At 44.0% G+C, this 18,362-nt stretch overlaps 1 protein-coding gene across 1 annotated transcript; it reads left to right on the forward strand.

Moving 5' to 3' along the window:
• Positions 1-15,104: 15,104 nt before the first annotated feature.
• On the forward strand, positions 15,105-16,198 carry LOC118153739 (CMT1A duplicated region transcript 15 protein-like protein). Its single transcript, XM_078375447.1, is given in 3 exon segments — positions 15,105-15,226; positions 15,228-15,402; positions 15,508-16,198. Coding segments are annotated over 3 exon segments (762 nt in total). The 5' UTR covers positions 15,105-15,134; the 3' UTR covers positions 16,003-16,198.
• Positions 16,199-18,362: the final 2,164 nt, after the last annotated feature.

Genomic DNA, 18,362 nt, shown 5'->3' on the forward strand with positions numbered 1-18,362 from the left:
CTTCTCAAACCCTTCCCAAAAATCAAAGAGGAAGAAACATTTCCTAACTCATTCTATGAAGTCAGCATTACACTGATACCAAAGCGCAATAAATAAAGACATCACAAAAAATAAAATTACAGACCAATATGCCTTACATATTTTGATGCAAAAATTCTCAATAAAATATTAGCAAAGTGAACTCAACAGCATATCAAAGAAATTATTCAACATAAGCAAGTGGAATTTATTCCTGGAGTGCAAAGATGGTTCAAAAAAATCACCAGGAAAATGCACCACATTAAAAGAATTAAAGAAAAAACTGTATGATCATTTCAGCTGATGCAGAAAAAAAACAATTTAAAAAATCCAACACTTTTTCACGATAGAAACATTCAAGAGACTAGGGATGCAGAGTAACATCCCTATCATGATAAAGGCCATATTTGAGAATCCCACAGCTAACAACATTCTCAATGGTGAAAGACTGAAAACTTTCCCCTAAGATCAGGAACAAAGACCAGGATGCACACGTTTGCCACTTCTCTTCAACATAGCACTGGGAGTACTAGCCAGAGCACTTAGACAAGAAAAAAATAAAGGTATAAACATTGGAAAGGAGAACAAAAGATTATCTCTGTTCACAGATAACATAATCTTATATGTAGAAAACACTAACAATTCCATTCAATGGGGGAAAAGGACAGTCTCTTCAACAAATTATGCTGGAAAAACTGGATATCCATATGTAAGAGAATGAAGTTGAAACTGTACCTGTCACCATGTATAAAAATTAACTCAAAATGGACTACAGGCTAAAATGATCAACGTTTTAAAAGAAAACATAGGAGAAAATCTCAATCAACTGAATTTGGAAATGATACTCTGTATATGGCAACAAAGGCATAGATAATTAAAGAAAAAAATGAACTTCATGAAAATTAAAACTTTTGTTTTAATAGGACCAAAGGATACTACTGAGAGAGTAAAAACCCAAGTCACAGAATGGAAGCAAATAATTGCAAATCACATATCTGATAAGGGATTCATATCTAGAATACATAAAGAACTCCTAAAACTCAACAGTAAGTAGTGTGCAAGATAAAATTACGAGCAGTAAACCACAATACTAAATAGGGAAAGTACTTGAGAATTGTTAGTTGCCTCAAAAAATCTAGAGAGAAGTGGAAGTTCAAAGAACATGGGTGGTGTTGTGTGTCTGGACTAGACTGTGGGCTTCCTGAGGGCAGAGACTCTGCCAGACCTATGCATGGTAGGCTCTCTGTCAGCATTTGTTGGGTGGATGGACAGGTGACTAGCACATTCCAGCTGGGAAGGCAGGTTGGAGCCATAGCAAATATTTTTCACTGCTAAGGAAAAGTATCCAGAATATGTTAGTATCCAGAATATATTAATATAAAGAAAGCTTATAACAGAATAATGAAAAGACAACCCAAATGTGGATTAAAGATTTAGAGACATTTTACCAAAAAAGACATATGACTGGCCAGCAAAGCAAATGAAAAGATGTTCAACATCATTTGTCATTAGGGAAATGCAAATCCAAACCACACTGAGATACCACCTCATACCCCCGAGATGGCTAGAATGAGAAAGACAGTCAATGACAAGTGTCGGTGAGGATATGGAGAAATCGAAACCCTCGTGCATGAAGTGAGTTATAAAATAGTGCAGACGCTTTTGAAAGCAATTTGGCAGTTCCTTAAAATGTTAAACGTAGAAGTATCATATGATCCAGTAATTCCACTTCTAGGTGTCCATCTACTTAAGAGAAATGAAACATGTCCACCCAAAACTTGAACACAAATGTTCATGGAAGCATTATTAGTAATCACAGTGACCAAAAAGTAGAAACAATCCAAATATCCATCCACTGATGACTGGATAAGCCACACGATATAGCCATAAAACGAAATGCTATTTAGCCACAAAAATGAAGGAAGTACTGATATATGCTACAACATGGATGGTCCTTGAAAACACTATGCCAAGTGGAAGAAGCTAGTCACAATACACCACATATCGTATGATTCTATTTATGGAAAAATCCAAAAGGGGCAAATCTATAGAGACAGATACTAGATTAGTGGTAGCCTGGGGCTGGGGAGAAATGAAAACTGATGAGGTTTCTTTTTGGGGAACAAAAAGAACATCAAAATGTTTTAAAATTAGATTAGGGTGATGGTTGCATAACTCTGTAAATATGCTAAAAAACAGACTTGTACACTTTACACAGGTGAACTTTACGGCATGGAAATTACATCTCAATAAAACTGCTTATTCGAGGGGAGGCAAGAATTGGGCAGTTGGTGTACAAAGAGGGAAAAAAGACTATTATATCTTTCAAAACATTCTGAGTTTCAAACCATCTGAATATACTATCTATTCAAAAGCAAATCTAAAATGAAAAGATCAAACAAAATTAAAACCAGCCTCCGATTCTCCCCTGATTTGGGTGGGGGAGTGGAAAGGGAGGGAGCTACCACCCACCCTGTCATAGTATGAGGAGCTGGTTGAATGAAAGGCCAGCAGTAGGTCCGATGTGACAAGGGCAGCCTTGGGAGGTTCCAGGACCCATCCATGGCCTGGGAGCCACCAAAGCCACTGGACCTGAGGAGGAGACACTGCCCGACTGACCAGATGGCAGTTGCCCCACTGACCAGAGGGGCTCTCCATGCCCTTCCTCCTCTACCACTATCTCAACCTATATAAAATCCCAGAAGTACCATTAAGCCCCAAAGAGAAGCACAAAAACCCTAAGACTGACAGTGGCCTGGCAGAGTAGAAGCCTAATAGAGAAGCTCCGTTAACGGAAAGTGAAGAAACGGAACTCCTCTCTGACACTAGTTCTGTGGGCTCGGCTCACACCCCAGGCCACCGCAGACTCAGATGTAGGATGAAGACTCTCCCCTGCACTCTGAGACCAGAGAGCAGCCAAGGAGAGTGATTCTCAGAGCCCTCTGCTTGTGTCTCCTCACGTGCTTGGCCAGTTAACAGGTGTTGCACCAAGAAAGATCTCTGTGGTCAAATTAGCTTGAAAAATGCTGGGTTAAAGAAAGTCAAAGCATGTTTTTTAATCTGCAGGTCTTCTCAGAGCCTTTTCGTGTGACTCTTCAAGAGGGAGTCTGACAGGTTCAAAGCACTTTTGTGTTTTTGAGGGATATCTAATAGGAAAGACAGCCTTTTCCATTTTACAGCTGAGGGGAAGTGGCCCAGCCAACGTCCCAGAGTGGGTCAGTGAACAACTGGCCAGGGCGCTGATTCGGCAGCACCAGGCAGCCTCTGCCAGCGCCAGGTCACAATTCTGGATCGGTCCCAACTTGTGGTCCCAGAGTACTGGGCAATTTTATCCTGTGTTGAGGTGGCCTCCAGTCACCACCTTGTCCAACTCTCAGAAATTATGTATTTGAGATGCTGGTTGGGTAAATGTCTGGGACATGGTTGGTGAGCACAAAAGACAGAGAACAGATGTGCTCTCGCCTGGGGTGTGGGGACAGAGCAGCAGGGAAAGGCTGTGAATTCAGCGTGTCTGGGGTCCATCTGGTGGTGGGTTCCATCTGCACAGTGAGGGACCTGCAGTTTTCCCCTCAACCTGTTAGATATAAGTCAGCTGCAACCCCTCCCACCCCCATGCCTGCACCCTGGGTCTCAGGAGCCCACAGGTGGGTGGCTGGGGCCCAGGCTCCCATCATCCCATGGGGCACCGCCCACCAGTGCACACAGAGCAGAGGAAGGCCTCTCTGGCCTTGGGATGAGGTATCAACTATGGAATGGCCCGAGTCTTCTGGACCTGGCCTTGGCCAAACGTTGGGGCCTGATCTCCTGCCTGTACCCCACCCCCTGGGCCAAGCAAGCTCTCCACCCTTCCAGCAACACTCAGGACCTTTCCTTTTCCTGGACATACTTATTCATTGCCTGGTCAGCTCCCTCTGCTCCTCCTTCAAGGCTCCACTGAGGCATCACCTCCTCCAGGAAGCCATCCCTGACTGCTCCAGCCCAAGTCAGTGGTGTTCATTCTGTGTCCTGTTAGCTCTGTCCAACATCTAGCAGAGCACTGGAGAGGCTGAACCCCAGAGCCGGAGAGCCTGAGTTTGAATCTTGACTCTGCTGCGCACCAGCGGAAATCCTTCGGTGGCAATTTATGGAATTCTTCTGTGCCTCCATGTTCTCTGTGTAAAACGAGGACAAGAACATTACCTGTCTCACAGGTGGTTATGAGCACAAACGGAGGGAGCACAGTTACATTCTTAGAGCAGGTTCTTGGCACATAGTAAGTCTTCAGTAAAAACTGGATGGCCGGGCGCAGTGTCTCACACCTGTAATCCCAGCACTTTGGGAAGCCGAGGCAGGTGGATCATGAGGTCAGGAGTTTGAGACCATACTGGCCAACATAGTGAAACCCCGTCTCTACTAAAGATACACAAAAAATTAGCTGGGCATGGTGGTGGGAGCCTGTAATCCCAGCTACTTGGGAGACTGAGGCAGGAGAGTTGCTTGAACCCAGAGGTGGAGGTTGCAGTGAGCCGAGATTGTGCCACTACACTCATTCCAGCCTGGGCAACCATGCAGGAACTCCGTCTCAAAAAAGAAAAAAAAAGGCTGTGGAGAATGAACATTATGGCCCACACTGCACGGCATGGAGACCGTATGCCTGTCTTCCCAATCCTCTGAAACCTCCCAGGGATGGGAAGCCCAGCAGCAGCCAAAGACAGAGTGAAAGGAACGCAATAGCCAAAGAAAGCCCATGGGCCCTTAGGAAGAAACTGAAGGACTAGGAGGACACGGGCAGGTGGAGAGGAAGGAGGGAGGCTCCGGGAAGCAGCTGGAGCAGGGGGGTGGTGCACAGAGCAGGAGAGGGGATGCAGACAGTCAGCAAACAAAGAAAATGCCCGGTCTCCCCAAATTCAGAAAAACACAACTGAACAATGAAAAACTAACTTTCACCCATCATGTTGGAAAGTTTTAAAGTGGTAACATCAAGGGCAGGGGGTGATCTACAGAAACATGAACCAACACCCCGCTGGAGGAAGGAGCTGGCAGCAGCCTTCTGGAGGGCAACCGGCCAGGGTCAGTTAAATGTAGAACACAGACCTAACCCACCCCTCAGAAATAATTGTCCTCAGTGAGCCTCTTAATGACAGTGAGAAACTAAAAACAATGTAAAAGTCCATGCAGCAGAGGATGCCTGAATAAGCCGGGTGCACAGGCCAGAGCCAGGAGTCTATGCCCCAGTTACAACAATGAGACATATATGGAAGGTTTCAGGACAGACACTGAGTGACTAGAAGTAGTTTATAGCATGAGCCTAATAGTATCTTTACCAGAAGGAAGTGAGTGTGAGTTGTCTAGGTCCTCGATGTTTTGAAGAACTGAACAAAACACACAAAGTAACAAAGAAATGAAACACAGGAAGGAAGCAGGAAAACAGGGATTTATTAAAGCAAGAAAGCACTCCACAGGGTGGGAGGGGGCCCGAGCAATGGGCTTAAGGGTTACAAAGCTTTCTGGGTTTTAAGTACTCCTTTTTAAGCACTCCTATAGGCTACCCCTTACCTGGATGAAGGATTTGGTTGTGGCTAATTAAAGGCTGGGGTGAATTGGCGCCCTATGCAGATGAAGGGATGGCTTGTGTTTGGCGCTGGCCAATCCAAGGCACTCTCCCTTTCCATCTGAGATGTGGTGGAAGGGGAGAGTAGCCTTTGATCCTCTGCCACTTGGGTGTGGGAGGTCGGTTTGTGTGTTGGGAGGGGTTAGCCTTAGGTTCCTTGCCCCCAGATCCAGGTGTTCTCTCTTTTATGGAGTCAGCATGAATTGATCCTAGATTCCCTTTCCCCAGACCTTGGTGGTTGCCCTTGATTCAACTTTAGGAATTCAGCATGAGTTGGCCCTTAAGTTCCCTGCCTCAATATGATGCCTTTTAATAAACCAAACATCGCACACATACACACGTGCACACACATGCACACAACAATATAGTGCTGTGTTGTCTGTGATCATGCACACATGACTGTGAAGCCTAAGAAGTCTGCAAGGACATGCATGACAACACTGGCTACCACTGGGCGGGGCAAGAGGGAACCAGAACTGGGGTGATCATCAAAAGAGCCTTTAGTGCTATTTGTAACCTTTTAATTTCATTGCTTGTATCAACAAAGTAACAAAACCACAGCTAGGCTCTGGCAGGTGGATTTCTAAGAGAGGTAACAAACATCCCACTGCTAGGAAATTTCTATCTGTGGAAAGGAGCAAGCCTAAAGTCACTAAGGATGCCCTTGTTGTGCCCCACCTCCCCTTCTGGTTGCACACCCCGGGGGCTGGGGTTCTCACCACCTCACAGAGCTGCTGACTTCAATACTGCTCTAATATTCTAGTTTCACACATGAAACCAGTGGCCTTTAAAACTCTTAAACTCAACCTGCTGCAACTTGCTAAGGGTTATGGATTCCAGCTTTGGAGATACAGGTGAAGTGTAGGGACTCTCTTCCCATGCCCTTGCCTGATTCACCAGTGTCCAAGGGTCCATGGCATAACAGGGCCCAAGGAGCGCAGCCAAGGTGCCAACCATGAAGGTATGGGCAGCTGTGCCTCATCATGCTTCTTGAGGCACAGAGGACTTGGGAGAGACTTAGAGCTGAATTCCACACATTCATCAGAGTGACCTCCAGGCCAAGATCCTTCAGCTGAAGGAAGGCAGAAGGCAAAGCAAACTGAGCATCCTTGACTTGGCTGAGGACTTAAGGGCATCAGGACAGAGGAGAAGACAAAGGACCCAGTGGCACCACACTTACAGTTGTCAACCTCAGAACTGCACAGCACCCACATGACAATTTCTGGCCATGGCAAGGAAATTTCTAGCACTAAAGCATTAGTGGCTGTCTGCCAGGAGCCCTTCTCAGCACCTTCTCACAGCTCCTTCCTCTTCAAGCCACCAAGAACGTGGAGTCCTTCTCATGCTTTGAATTTCCCCGACTTCTGCCACAAGCCAGAGGCATCGCTTGACTTTTACAGGGCTCTGTGATTCAGTGGGGCACATCTGACCATCTCCCTGGGTCATATAAAGGGGAGGACATTATACCAGGGAGGATCATGGGGGTCATCCTTAGAGTTCTGTCTGTCACATTCACTCTCTTGGCTTTCTGTTCCCCCAGAATTCTTACTGGAAATTACATTAGAGATGGAGATTCCCTCATCATAACATAAAACTAGGAGCTCAAAGTAGACTTTTAGATGAAAGAAAAGAAGGTGTAGGGGTTCCCTGGGTCAGGGCTACCCTTGGCTTGGAAAACAGCTAACACACATCAGGAGCATGAAATCTGAGGACTGAGAGGGCCTTCCTGGAAGTGACTTATTCCAAAAAGACCCCAGGATGTCTGAGTGGAGCAGAATGTGTGGAAGGCTCTCCTAGGAGCACCATTTTGAGCTCATTGAGGGCCTCACTTGATAGTGAGGACAGACTCATGTCCTTTTACTGGGTCTCAATTCTAGGCCACTCAAGACGTCAAGAGCTAGCCCAGGGCTCAGCAGGTGGGTCTGGCTGCAATGCTCACTTCCCCTTGCCGCTGACCTTGGGTGACCACTTTGTGTCGCTTCAGTTCTAGTCACTGTAGTTAGGACTTCCTTACTCTGACCCTCCACACCTAGTCCTTGGTGGGAAATAAATCTTCATGCAGACACCAAAGCCCTTCAGGGGAGGGGAGCAAGTGCTCGAATGTCACCTCCCTGACCACTGTGTAAAAATTGTACCATTCACCCAACATTCCCAATCCTCCTTCCTTGCTTTATTTCTCTGCACAGCAATACTACCTTCAAATACAGTACATATGTTACTTTTTAATTTTAATTAACTGCCAGTCCCCCCGAGAATGTAAGTTCCATGAGAGCAAGGACTTCTGCCAGTTTCATTCACTTTGGAATCCCCAGCACCTACAATATTACCTGGAGCTGAACAGGTTCCTGAACAAAAGTTCATTATTTGATTAATACATGGAAGGAGGCTGAAGGAAACCAGAGATTGCACAAAAAAATGGAAAAACATTCCATGCTTATGAACTGGAAGCATTAATATGATTAAAATGGCCATATTGCCCAAAGCAATTTACAGATTCAATGCTATTCCCATCAAACTACTTTTCACAGATTTAGAAGAAACTATTCTGAAATTCCTATGGAACTACAAAATACCCTGCATAGCCAAAGCAGTCCTAAGCAAGACCAAAAAAGCTGGAGGCATCATACTACTGAAATTCAAACTATACTACAACTCTACAGAAACCACAACAGCATGGTACTAGTATAAAATCCAGACACGCACACTTTGTAATAGAACAGAGAACTGAGAAATAAAGCTTCATACTTACAATTAACTGATCTTCAACAAAAACAAGCAATGGGCAAAGAGCTTCCTATTCAAAAATTGATACTGAGATAACTGGCTAGCCATATGCACAGGAATGAAACTAGACACCTGCCTTTCACCACATAAAAAGTTAACTGAAGATGGACTAAAGATTTAAAGGTAAGACCTCAAGCTATCAAAATTCTGGAAGAAAACCTAGGAAATACCCTTCTCAACATTGGCCTTGGCAAAGAATTTTTAGCTAAGTCCCCAAAAGCAATTGCAATAACAACCAAAATAGACAGATGGAATCTAATTAAACTAAAGAGCTTCTGCACAGCAAAGAAAACTATCAATAAACAGACAACTTACAGAATGGGAGAAATATTCACAAATGGTATATCTAATATCCAAAATCTATAAGGAAAACTTAAATCAACAAGCACAAAACAAATAATCCCATTAAAAAATGGGCAAAGGACATGAATGTATTTCAGAGGAAGACATACAAGTGGCCAATAAACATATGAAAAACTGCTGATCATCACTTATCATCAGAGAAATGCCTTCTCACATCAGTCGGAATGACTATTAAAAAAAAAAAACATGCTAGTGAGGCTGTAGAGAAAAGGGAACACTTACACACTATTGATGGAAATGTAAATTAGTTTAGCCAGCATGGAAAGCAGTTTGGAGATTTCTCAAAGAACTTCAAACAGAGCTATCAATATCGACCCAGCAATCTCATTACTGGGTATATATCCAAAGGAAAACAAATCATTGTGCCAAAAAGACATGTGCATTCGTATGTTCATTCCAACACTAGTCACAATAGCAAAGACATGGAATGAACCTAAATACCCATCAATGATAGACTGGACAAAGAAAATATGGTACATATACACCATGCAATACTACATAGCCGTAGAAAAGAAGGATACCATGTCTTTTGCAGCAAGATAGATGCAGCTGGAGACCATTATCTTACGCAAACTAAGGCAGAAACAGAACTCCAAATGCCGCATGTCCTGACTTATAAATGGGAGCCATCAAGTACATGGAGACAAAAAGATGGGAACAACGGACACTGAGGACTCCGAAAGGGGTGAGGCGGGTCAGGGACAAGGCCTGAAAAGCTAACCACTGCACACTATGTTCACTACTTCTGTGATGGGATCAATTGTACCCCAAACCTCAGCATCACACAATATACCAATGTAACAAACCTGCACACATAACCCCTGAATCTAAAATAATACACATGTGCACACACACACACACAGAGGGAAGCAGATAGAGAGAGGGAAGGCGGTGGAGGGAGAGACACAAAGAGAGGTGACATAACCTATCATGCTATACTTTGGTGAGGTAAAAAGAAAGTTATTTCAAGGAAAATGCACATGGCTACTGGTTTTCAAAAAGATTATGAAGCATCTGACTTGCACCAGTTCTTTTTGGTTTTTTAATTCTGAGAGAACAAGCCTATGAGGCATCATAGACAGACAGCTCTAAACACAATATTTTGTGAAGAATAAATAAAGCAGACACATATTTATATTTCTAATTTTGTAGAGATTTAACAATGAATAAAAATTACTCCAGGCAAAATGAATGTTGGGTTTCATCAAATGTAAACTGTTTTAAAAACTAATCCAAGATATTCACATGCACATACACTCACACACACATAATCACTCAAGCAGAAGCTACTGTTCTTATGACCAAGATTGGAAACATCTTATTTTCTATCTTTTCCCTGCAATCTCATTACAACAAGGTTAGATCATAAAAGAGCACTATTAAAAATGGGAATTGCCTTTTCATATCCACTCTGGCAGTTGCCTCGTCAATTTCTGTCAGGTGGGGGATCAGTGGTGTCATTCTTCAATAACTGCTCTTTTTAACTGTTTTCTTTAATTTCTCATTATCATTCCTATTTTCTTTATGCTAAACCTCCTGCAGGTAGCCTCCTCCCTCCAGCTGCTTACTCTTTCCAGTGTCCTCAGCAGTGTGGCTGATGAGCTGGGGAAGCTGTAACTGAGGGGCCTTCCTTCGTGGCATGGTCCAGCCTCAGAATGGGCAGAGGCAGAGTGGACAGAATAGGAGGAAGAACAAACAGTCTAAGGCAAGTTTATACTTTGGGAGCCTCTATTACCGGTCAGTAATATAACAGGTTTTTCTTTTCTTTTCTTTTCTTTTCAAACAGGGTCTCCCTCTGATACCCAGGCTGGAGTGTAGTGGCGTTATCACAGCTCACTGTAGAGCTAAACTCCTGGGCTCAAGCAATCCTCCTGCCTCAGTGCTGGAATTCTTTTTCTTTTCTTTTCTTTTCTTTTTTTTTTTTTGACATGAAGTGAAAAAAAGGTAATGACAAAGATACAAGATATATATAATCTGGGTAGATTCTGGTTTTAAGACATCTGACTGCTGATATGACAGAGAGAGACTCTCTGCTGTGCTAATTTAATATCTGGGCTAGGTCTTGCTTGGCTGAAGCTGGGTTTTCCTCGCCAGCCTCTTTCTTTCTCTGTCCCCACCTCCCCAAAAGGCTTGAGGCTGGGAAGGGAGTGCTGTGGTACCAGAGTCTTTGAAAGGTTTAGCAAAATGTTGTAAAAATGTAGTAGGAGCAAGTGATTTTAAAGACAGTTTCTACTTAGTGTGAAAGAAGAATAAAACTTTCACAGGAAGACATAGGACAGTATCTTCAATATCTTGAAATAAACCAGGTCTTACACAGAATACAAACAGCACTAACCGTTAGAAAAAAGATTGATGAATTAGACTTAAGAATTTTGTTCTTCAAAAGAAGAAAATTTAAGGCACACTGGATGAAGGTATTTGCCACACAATTATCTGACAAGGGACTTATATCAAGAATACATTTTAAAAAACTCTTAAAAGCAATAAGGAAGAGAATGACAATCTGATTTTTTTTTTTTTTTTTTTTGAGATGGAGTCTCTCTTTGATGCCCCAGCGGGAGTGCAGTGGCACGATCTCAGCTCACTGCAACAATGCACCTCTCGGGTTCAAGCAACTCTCCTGCCTCAACCTCCCGAGTAGGTGGGATCACAGGCGCCCACCACCACGCCTGGCTAATTTTTATATTTTTAGTAGAGATAGGGTTTCACCATGTTAGGCAGCCTAGTCTCGAATTCCTGACCTCAGACAATCAATCCACCTTGGCCTCCCAAAGCGGTGGGATTATAAGCATGAGCCACTGCTCCCCGTCAACAATCTGACTTTATAAATGTGCAAAAGTTGATGTTCTGCTTACAGAGCCAATAAATCCCACCCCCCAAACAAACAAGGATGTTGGTTTCCAGTTTCATCCATGTCCATGCAAAGGACATGATCTCTCTTTTATGGCTGTCTGGTATTCCATAGTGTACATGTACCAGATTTTCTTTATCCAGTCTATCACTGATGGGAATTTGGGTTGGTTTCATGTCTTTGCTATTATAAAGAGTGCTACAATAAACATACAAGTACATGTGTCTATACAGTAGAATGATTTATATTCCTTTGGGTATATACCCAGTAATAAGACTGCTGGGTCAAATGGTATTTCTGATTCTAGATCCCTGAGGAATCACCACACTGTCTTCTTTTGAGAAGTGTCTGTTCATATCCTTTGCCCACTTTTTGATGTTTTTTTTTTTGTAAATTTGTTTAAGTTCCTTGTAGAGCCTGAAAATTAGACCTTTGTCAGATGGGTAGATTGCAAAAATTTTCTCCCATTCTGTAGGTTGCCTGTTCACTCTGATGCTAGTTTCTTTTGCTGTGCAGAAGCTTTTTGGTTTAATTAGATCTCATTTGTCAATTTTGGCATTTGTTACGGTTGCTTTTGGTGTTTTAGTTATGAAGTCTTTGCCCATGCCTATGTCCTTGAATGATACTGACTGGGGTTTTCATCTAGAGTTTTTGTGGTCTGGGGTTTTACATTTAAGTCTTTAATCCAGCTTGAGTTAATTTTTGTATACCATGTAAGGAAGGGGTCCACTTTCAGTTTTCTGCATATGGCTAGCCAGTTTTTCCAGCACCGTTTATTAAATAGGGAATCCTTTCCCCACTGCTTGCCTTTGTCAAAGATCAGATGGTTGTAGATGTGTGGTGTTATTTTTGAGGTCTCTGCTCTGTTCCATTGGTCTATATGTCTGTTTTGGTACCAGTATCATACTGTTTTGGTTACTGTAGCCTTATAGTACAGTTTCAAGTCAGGTAGCGTGATGCCTCCAGCTTTGTGCTTTTTGCTTAGGATCCTCTTGGCTATACAGCCTCTTTTTTGGTTCCATATGAAATTTAAAGTAGTTTTTTTCTAACTCTGTGAAGAATGTCAATGGTAGTTTGATGAGCATAGCATTGAATCTATATATTACCCGGGGCAGTACGGCCATTTTCACAATATTGATTGTTCCTATTTATGAGGATGGAACGTTTTTCCATTTGTTTGTGTCCTCCTTATTTCCTTGAGCAGTGGTTTGTAGCTCTCCTTGAAGACGTCCTTCAAGTCCTTTGTAAGCTGTATTCCTGGGTATTTTGTGCTCTTTGTAGCAATTGTGAATGGGAGTTCATTCATGATTTGGCTCTCCGCTTGTCTATTGTTGGTGTCAAATGCCTGTGATTGCTGCACAGTGATTTTTTATCCTGAGACTTTGCTGAAGTTGCATATCAGCTTAAGGAGTTTTTGGGCTGAGATGATAGGTTTTTCTAAAAATAGAACCATGTCATCTGCAAACAGAGACAATTTCACTTCCTCTCATCCTATCTGAATACTTCTTTCTTTTCTTTCTCTTTCTTTCCTTTTCTTTCTTTTCCTTCCTTCCTCTCTCCCTTCTCTCTTTCTCCTCTCTCCTCTCTCTCTCTCTCTCTCTCTCTCTCTCTCTCTCTCTCTCTCTCTCTCTCTCTCTCTCTCTCTCTCTCTCGACTGAATAGGAGTGGTGAGACAGGGGATTCTTGCCAGACTTATCTTTAAAGAAAGTCTTTGCAAAACAAATATCTGAAGAACTTGTGTGTAAAATATGCCAACAACTTGTGAAATTCAACAGTAAGAAAATAAACTACACTTAACAAATGGACAAATATATGTAGTAACACCTCCCAATAGTAGTTATTCTGATGGAAAATAAGCATATAAAGATATGGTGAACATTGAGGAATTAGGAGAAAAAGTAATGCACTTTACACTAAGGAAAAGCAAATTAAGGCTGGGCGCGGTGGCTCACACCTATAATCCCAGCACTTTGGGAGGCCGAGGCAGGCAAATCATGAGGTCAGGAGATTGAGACCAGCCTGGCCAACATGGTGAAACTTGTCTCTACTAAAAATACAAAACTCAGCTAGGTGTGGTGGCACATGACTGCAATCCCAGAAACTCAGGACACTGAGGCAGGAGAATCCTTGAACCTAGGAAACGGAGGTTGCAGTGAGCCAAGATCGCGTCACTGCACTCCAGCCTGGTGACACAGTAAGACTTTGTCACAAATAAAAAAAAGATGATGTTAATGTTTTAGATATTTAATATCCTACACTTCTTATTATTTTAGAGTATTACTACTTATTTTTTTTTAAGGTCAACTATGAAACATCCTCAGGGAGTTCCTTCAGGTTTCCAGAAGGCATTATTATCATAGGAGATAACAGCTCCATGCTGGTTACTGCCCCTGAAGACCTTCAGTGGGACAAGATGTGGAGGTGGAGAACAGTGATACTCATGATCGTGACCCTGCTTAAGCTTAGGTGAATGTGTGTGTTTGTGTCTTAGTTTTTAACAAAAAAGTTTTAAAAATAAATAAATAATAGAAAAATGCTGATAGAAAAAGTTTATAAAGAAATAAAATATTTTTATACAGCTATATAATTTGCGTGGGTTTTGGTTTATTTATTTATTTGTTTGTTTGTTTGTTTGTTTACTTGAGACAGGGTCTCATGCTGTCACCCAGGCTGGAGTGCAGTGGTGCAATCACGGCTCACTGCAGCCTCGACCTCCTGGGCTCCACCATCATCCCACCACAGGATACCAGTACTCGGGACAGACATCAGACCCCAGGTAGACCCTGGAATCAAGGTGTAAACAAGGCCCCAACAACCAGGCACCAGATGAACACCAAGGCCCTAGGTGGCCAGCATGCCCAAGTTGAACACCAGACTCATGTGGACATCAGGTCGCAGGTAGCCAACATGCCTTAGGTAGATACATAGGGTCCAGGTGGAATTAGACCCAAGGTATACACCCAGTCCCCAGGTGATTACCAGGACTAGGTGAGACTCAGGCCTCAGGTACGCATCTAGCCTTAAGTAGACAACCAGGCCCCAGGTTGATACCCAGGTCCCAGGTGATCACCAGGTCCCAGGTGATCACCAGAACCCAGGTGGCCAACAGGCCTCAGGTGAACAAGATCCAACAGACCATCAGGCCCCAGCTGGATATCAGTCCCCAGGTGAACACAAGGTCCCAAGTGGGACATAGGCCCAAGGCAGACATCAGGCCCTAGGTGGAAATCAGGCCTAAGGAGGACATCCAACCTCTAGTGAACATCAGGCGTAGATGTTCAAGCATGCCCTGGGTGGACATAAATGTGTACAGGTAAGGAGTTGACCTGCGGGGAGGGTCAGCAGTCAGCAGCCCACTGGAGTCCTGAGTAGGTCTTATGGAAGGAAGGGGCCGACAGGACGGAACCCTAAAGAATCGACCTCACTTCCTTGATGACAGACCCAAACAGAACTTAGAACTCTGGTAACCAGGCACCCATATCAGCACCATAGCCAGCTCACTTGGTGGGAGACACTCAAGAGAGCAAGATGTTCTCATGCTGCATCCCCACGAATCGAGGCTCCTGCTTCAAAAATGGCAGGAGTGAGAGCTTTTTTCGTCACTGCCGACAAAGGCTCATCTCACCCCAGGCGCTTATGGCCTTTTAGACACAGGCGCACCCAGGTGCCACATGGCAGCCCAGGGCAGATCCTCGTAAGCCAGTTCTCATCAGAGAGCCCATCAGGGTTGCATCGGTATACTGTCCTTGTCCAGCTGCACAATCCAGAGCACATGGAGGCACAGGCACATGGTGAGGTAACCTGCAGTCTGGAAGACTTTTTGGGGGTGGTGTTTTGGGCCGGAATTCCTTTTGATTCAGTGAAGTCGTTTCCACATTGGTGACTCTTTCACCTTTTTCAGCTCCTGAAGTACAAAAACTTGAAATACGAAAACTTCAGAGAAGCCTCCCCTGCAGAGACATCACAGGAGCTGGACCATCCCAGAGAGGAGCTGCCTGACAGCCTGCCACCTGCTGTCACCACTGGCCTCAGAGAGGGGGTGGCCAGCACAGCCCCAGCCAGCAGCTCCAATACTGCCCCTAGTTCTGGGCACGCTGGGAGCCATGGAGGCGGAAACCAGGGTGTGCAGCCTGGGCTCCTCTCCCTCGCTGGAGAGAGGCTTCTCTCATTCACAAGAGCCACAGTCCTGCTGCTGCAGGAACGCTTCCTTCTGTTGGTGCTGGTGGTATCTATGTGCATGGAGTAGGTGCCTGAGATCAGGAAAAGAAGCCTTTGAGGAAGGGTTCCAGCAGTTCTTCCTGCTCCCAGAGGCAGCCTCCTCCTCCAGGCATGGAGGTCTCTCTGCAATTGGGCATCTGGCCTCCCTGATGTCCTGCCCAGAATGGCCTTTTCTTAACAGATGGGCAGCAGGTGAGGGGACCAGGGGGGTGGGTCCAAAAGCTACAGGAACTAAACCTTTCAAACTCTTATGGCCCCGGCTCTCCATGCAGCCACCTGCCCTGGCTTATAGTCATAGTGTTAGAATTAGCAGTTCATCAAATAAACTTTTAAATAAAGTTTGGCTTTTGGAAACTTTCATGTCTTTTTTTTCTCTCTCTAATGTTAGATCATATGTTTCAGACTATCCTGAAAATTGCTGATAGTTGTGTCTTTTTGTTGTGGTTGTCTGTGTGAATTACCATCGAATCAACTGTTACTGGAAACCTTTCAGGTATGGCTTTTAGAAGATCCTGACCTACTTTTGCCTGTTTTGAATCTCTGGTTTATTGTGGAGAGAGGAATAAGGTAGATTCATTTCTCCAGCAGATCAATCACATTTGCCATCAAGGACCTGGCATTGGAGTTTCCAAGAATTATGTGTACAAGTTGATATGCTGGTACTTAACTAATCTGGGTGTCAATACAGAATGCCATAGACTAGATAGTATATAAAATTTATTTATCACAGTTCTGGAGATGGTAAAATCCAAGGTCAATGGTCACAGATTCTGTGTCTGAAGAGAGGGGCTTCCTGGTTCATAGAACAGCCATCTTCTTACTGTGTCCTTACAGGACAGAAGGGATGAGGGAGCTCCTGTGCTCCTTTTGATAGGGATACCAATCCCATTCATGAGGTTCCTGCCTTCATGAACTTAATCACCTCCCAAGGCCCCACCTCCAAATTCCATCACACAGGGAATTAGATTTCAACACATGAATTTGAGGAGGAAAATGACATTTGGTTTATGACATCAGGTCACCCCCAGCCATATGCACTCACAGGAAATCTATAATCTATTAATTACTTCCTGGTCCCCTATGGATTTAGGGAATTTCTCTCTCTCTCTCTCTCTTTTTTTTTCCTTTAAGAAAAATGATCTTTCCTGCAATCCATAAATTAGAGTGTTTCTTTCTCTCTCTCTCTCTCTCTCTCTCTCTCTCTCTCTCTCTCTCTCTCTCTCTCTCTCTCTCAACAAACCCATTGGGCTGTGACGTTCTAGGGTGTGACGTTCTAGGGGCCCTTGACTGGACAGTAAGACCTGAGTAGGCACAAACAGCAAATACAACTTCTTGGTCAGTTTGGTGTGAAAATAGTGACAGTTTGTCTTAGTTCACATTCTAGCTACACCACCCCTTCACTGTCAAACCCCACCCCCAACTCAGGAACTAAGACATGAAACAGTAAGCACCAAGGTACTGGTATCCAGCTGACTCTTCTGAATGCCCTTGCTACCTCCTACAACAATTCTAGGCTGAGCATAGGGGTCAAGAAGGTAGCAGGAACATGATGATACACTGTGGACGTCAGCCAGGGATAAGACAGGGTTGCCCACTAGGGCTAGAAATTAGGAAGGGAGAGGCTAAGTGCAGACCAGCCCTAGCCTCCAAGTCAGTGAGCAATGAGACTGTGACAAAAGCAGGGAGCGGAAGCTTGAGATAGAAAGGCAGGGGAAGAAAGCAAGCACAGGGGGAGAAGAGAACTGTGCAGCTAAAGAAGCCAATCTGATGGCAGAGGGAGACTGGTGCTTAGAAGCTCATCTGCTGAGAAAGAATGAGTAGAGGACACACAGAGATGGGTAACAAACCTTTCGCTGGTCAGAGCCATTTAAGAGGAATGGGAAGAGAAATCTGGCAAAGGGACACATTCACGTAGATCCTCAAAGATGAACACACAGACATGGGTCCATGTAGAAATACGCTCAGTTACACATATAAAAAACACAAATGCGAGGCCAGGCGCAGTGGCTCACGCCTGTAATCCCAGCACTTTGGGAGGCCAAAGCAAGTGGATCACAAGGTCAGGAGTTCGAGACCAACCTGACCAACATGGCGAAACCCCGTCTCTACTAAAAATACAAAAATTAGCTGGGCGTGGTGGCGCACACTTGTAATCCCAGCTACTCAAGAAGCTCAGGTAGGAGAATTGCTTGAACCTGGGAGGCGGAAGTTCAAAAAAAAAAAAAGATGCATGGGGAGCAAGCATACACACAGACACAAACATATGTCTACACATGCACTCGTGTAGACATAAACATACACACTAAATATGAGATATATATACTCATAAACATGTATAAACATGAAAGCATTTACACATAGACACACATACACACTAAACATGCACAAACATGAGAGCATTTACACGTAGATATGCATCCTCATGTGTACGCAAATGTTACATCCTCACACAGAAACTCACAGTCCGGTGTGCACATATCCACACAGGTACGTAGCCACAGAACTGACACAGACACACAAAAATAAAGGCTGGGCGCA

The sequence above is a fragment of the Callithrix jacchus genome, chromosome 5 (assembly GCF_049354715.1).
Source record: "Callithrix jacchus isolate 240 chromosome 5, calJac240_pri, whole genome shotgun sequence".
Lineage (NCBI taxonomy): Eukaryota > Metazoa > Chordata > Mammalia > Primates > Cebidae > Callithrix > Callithrix jacchus.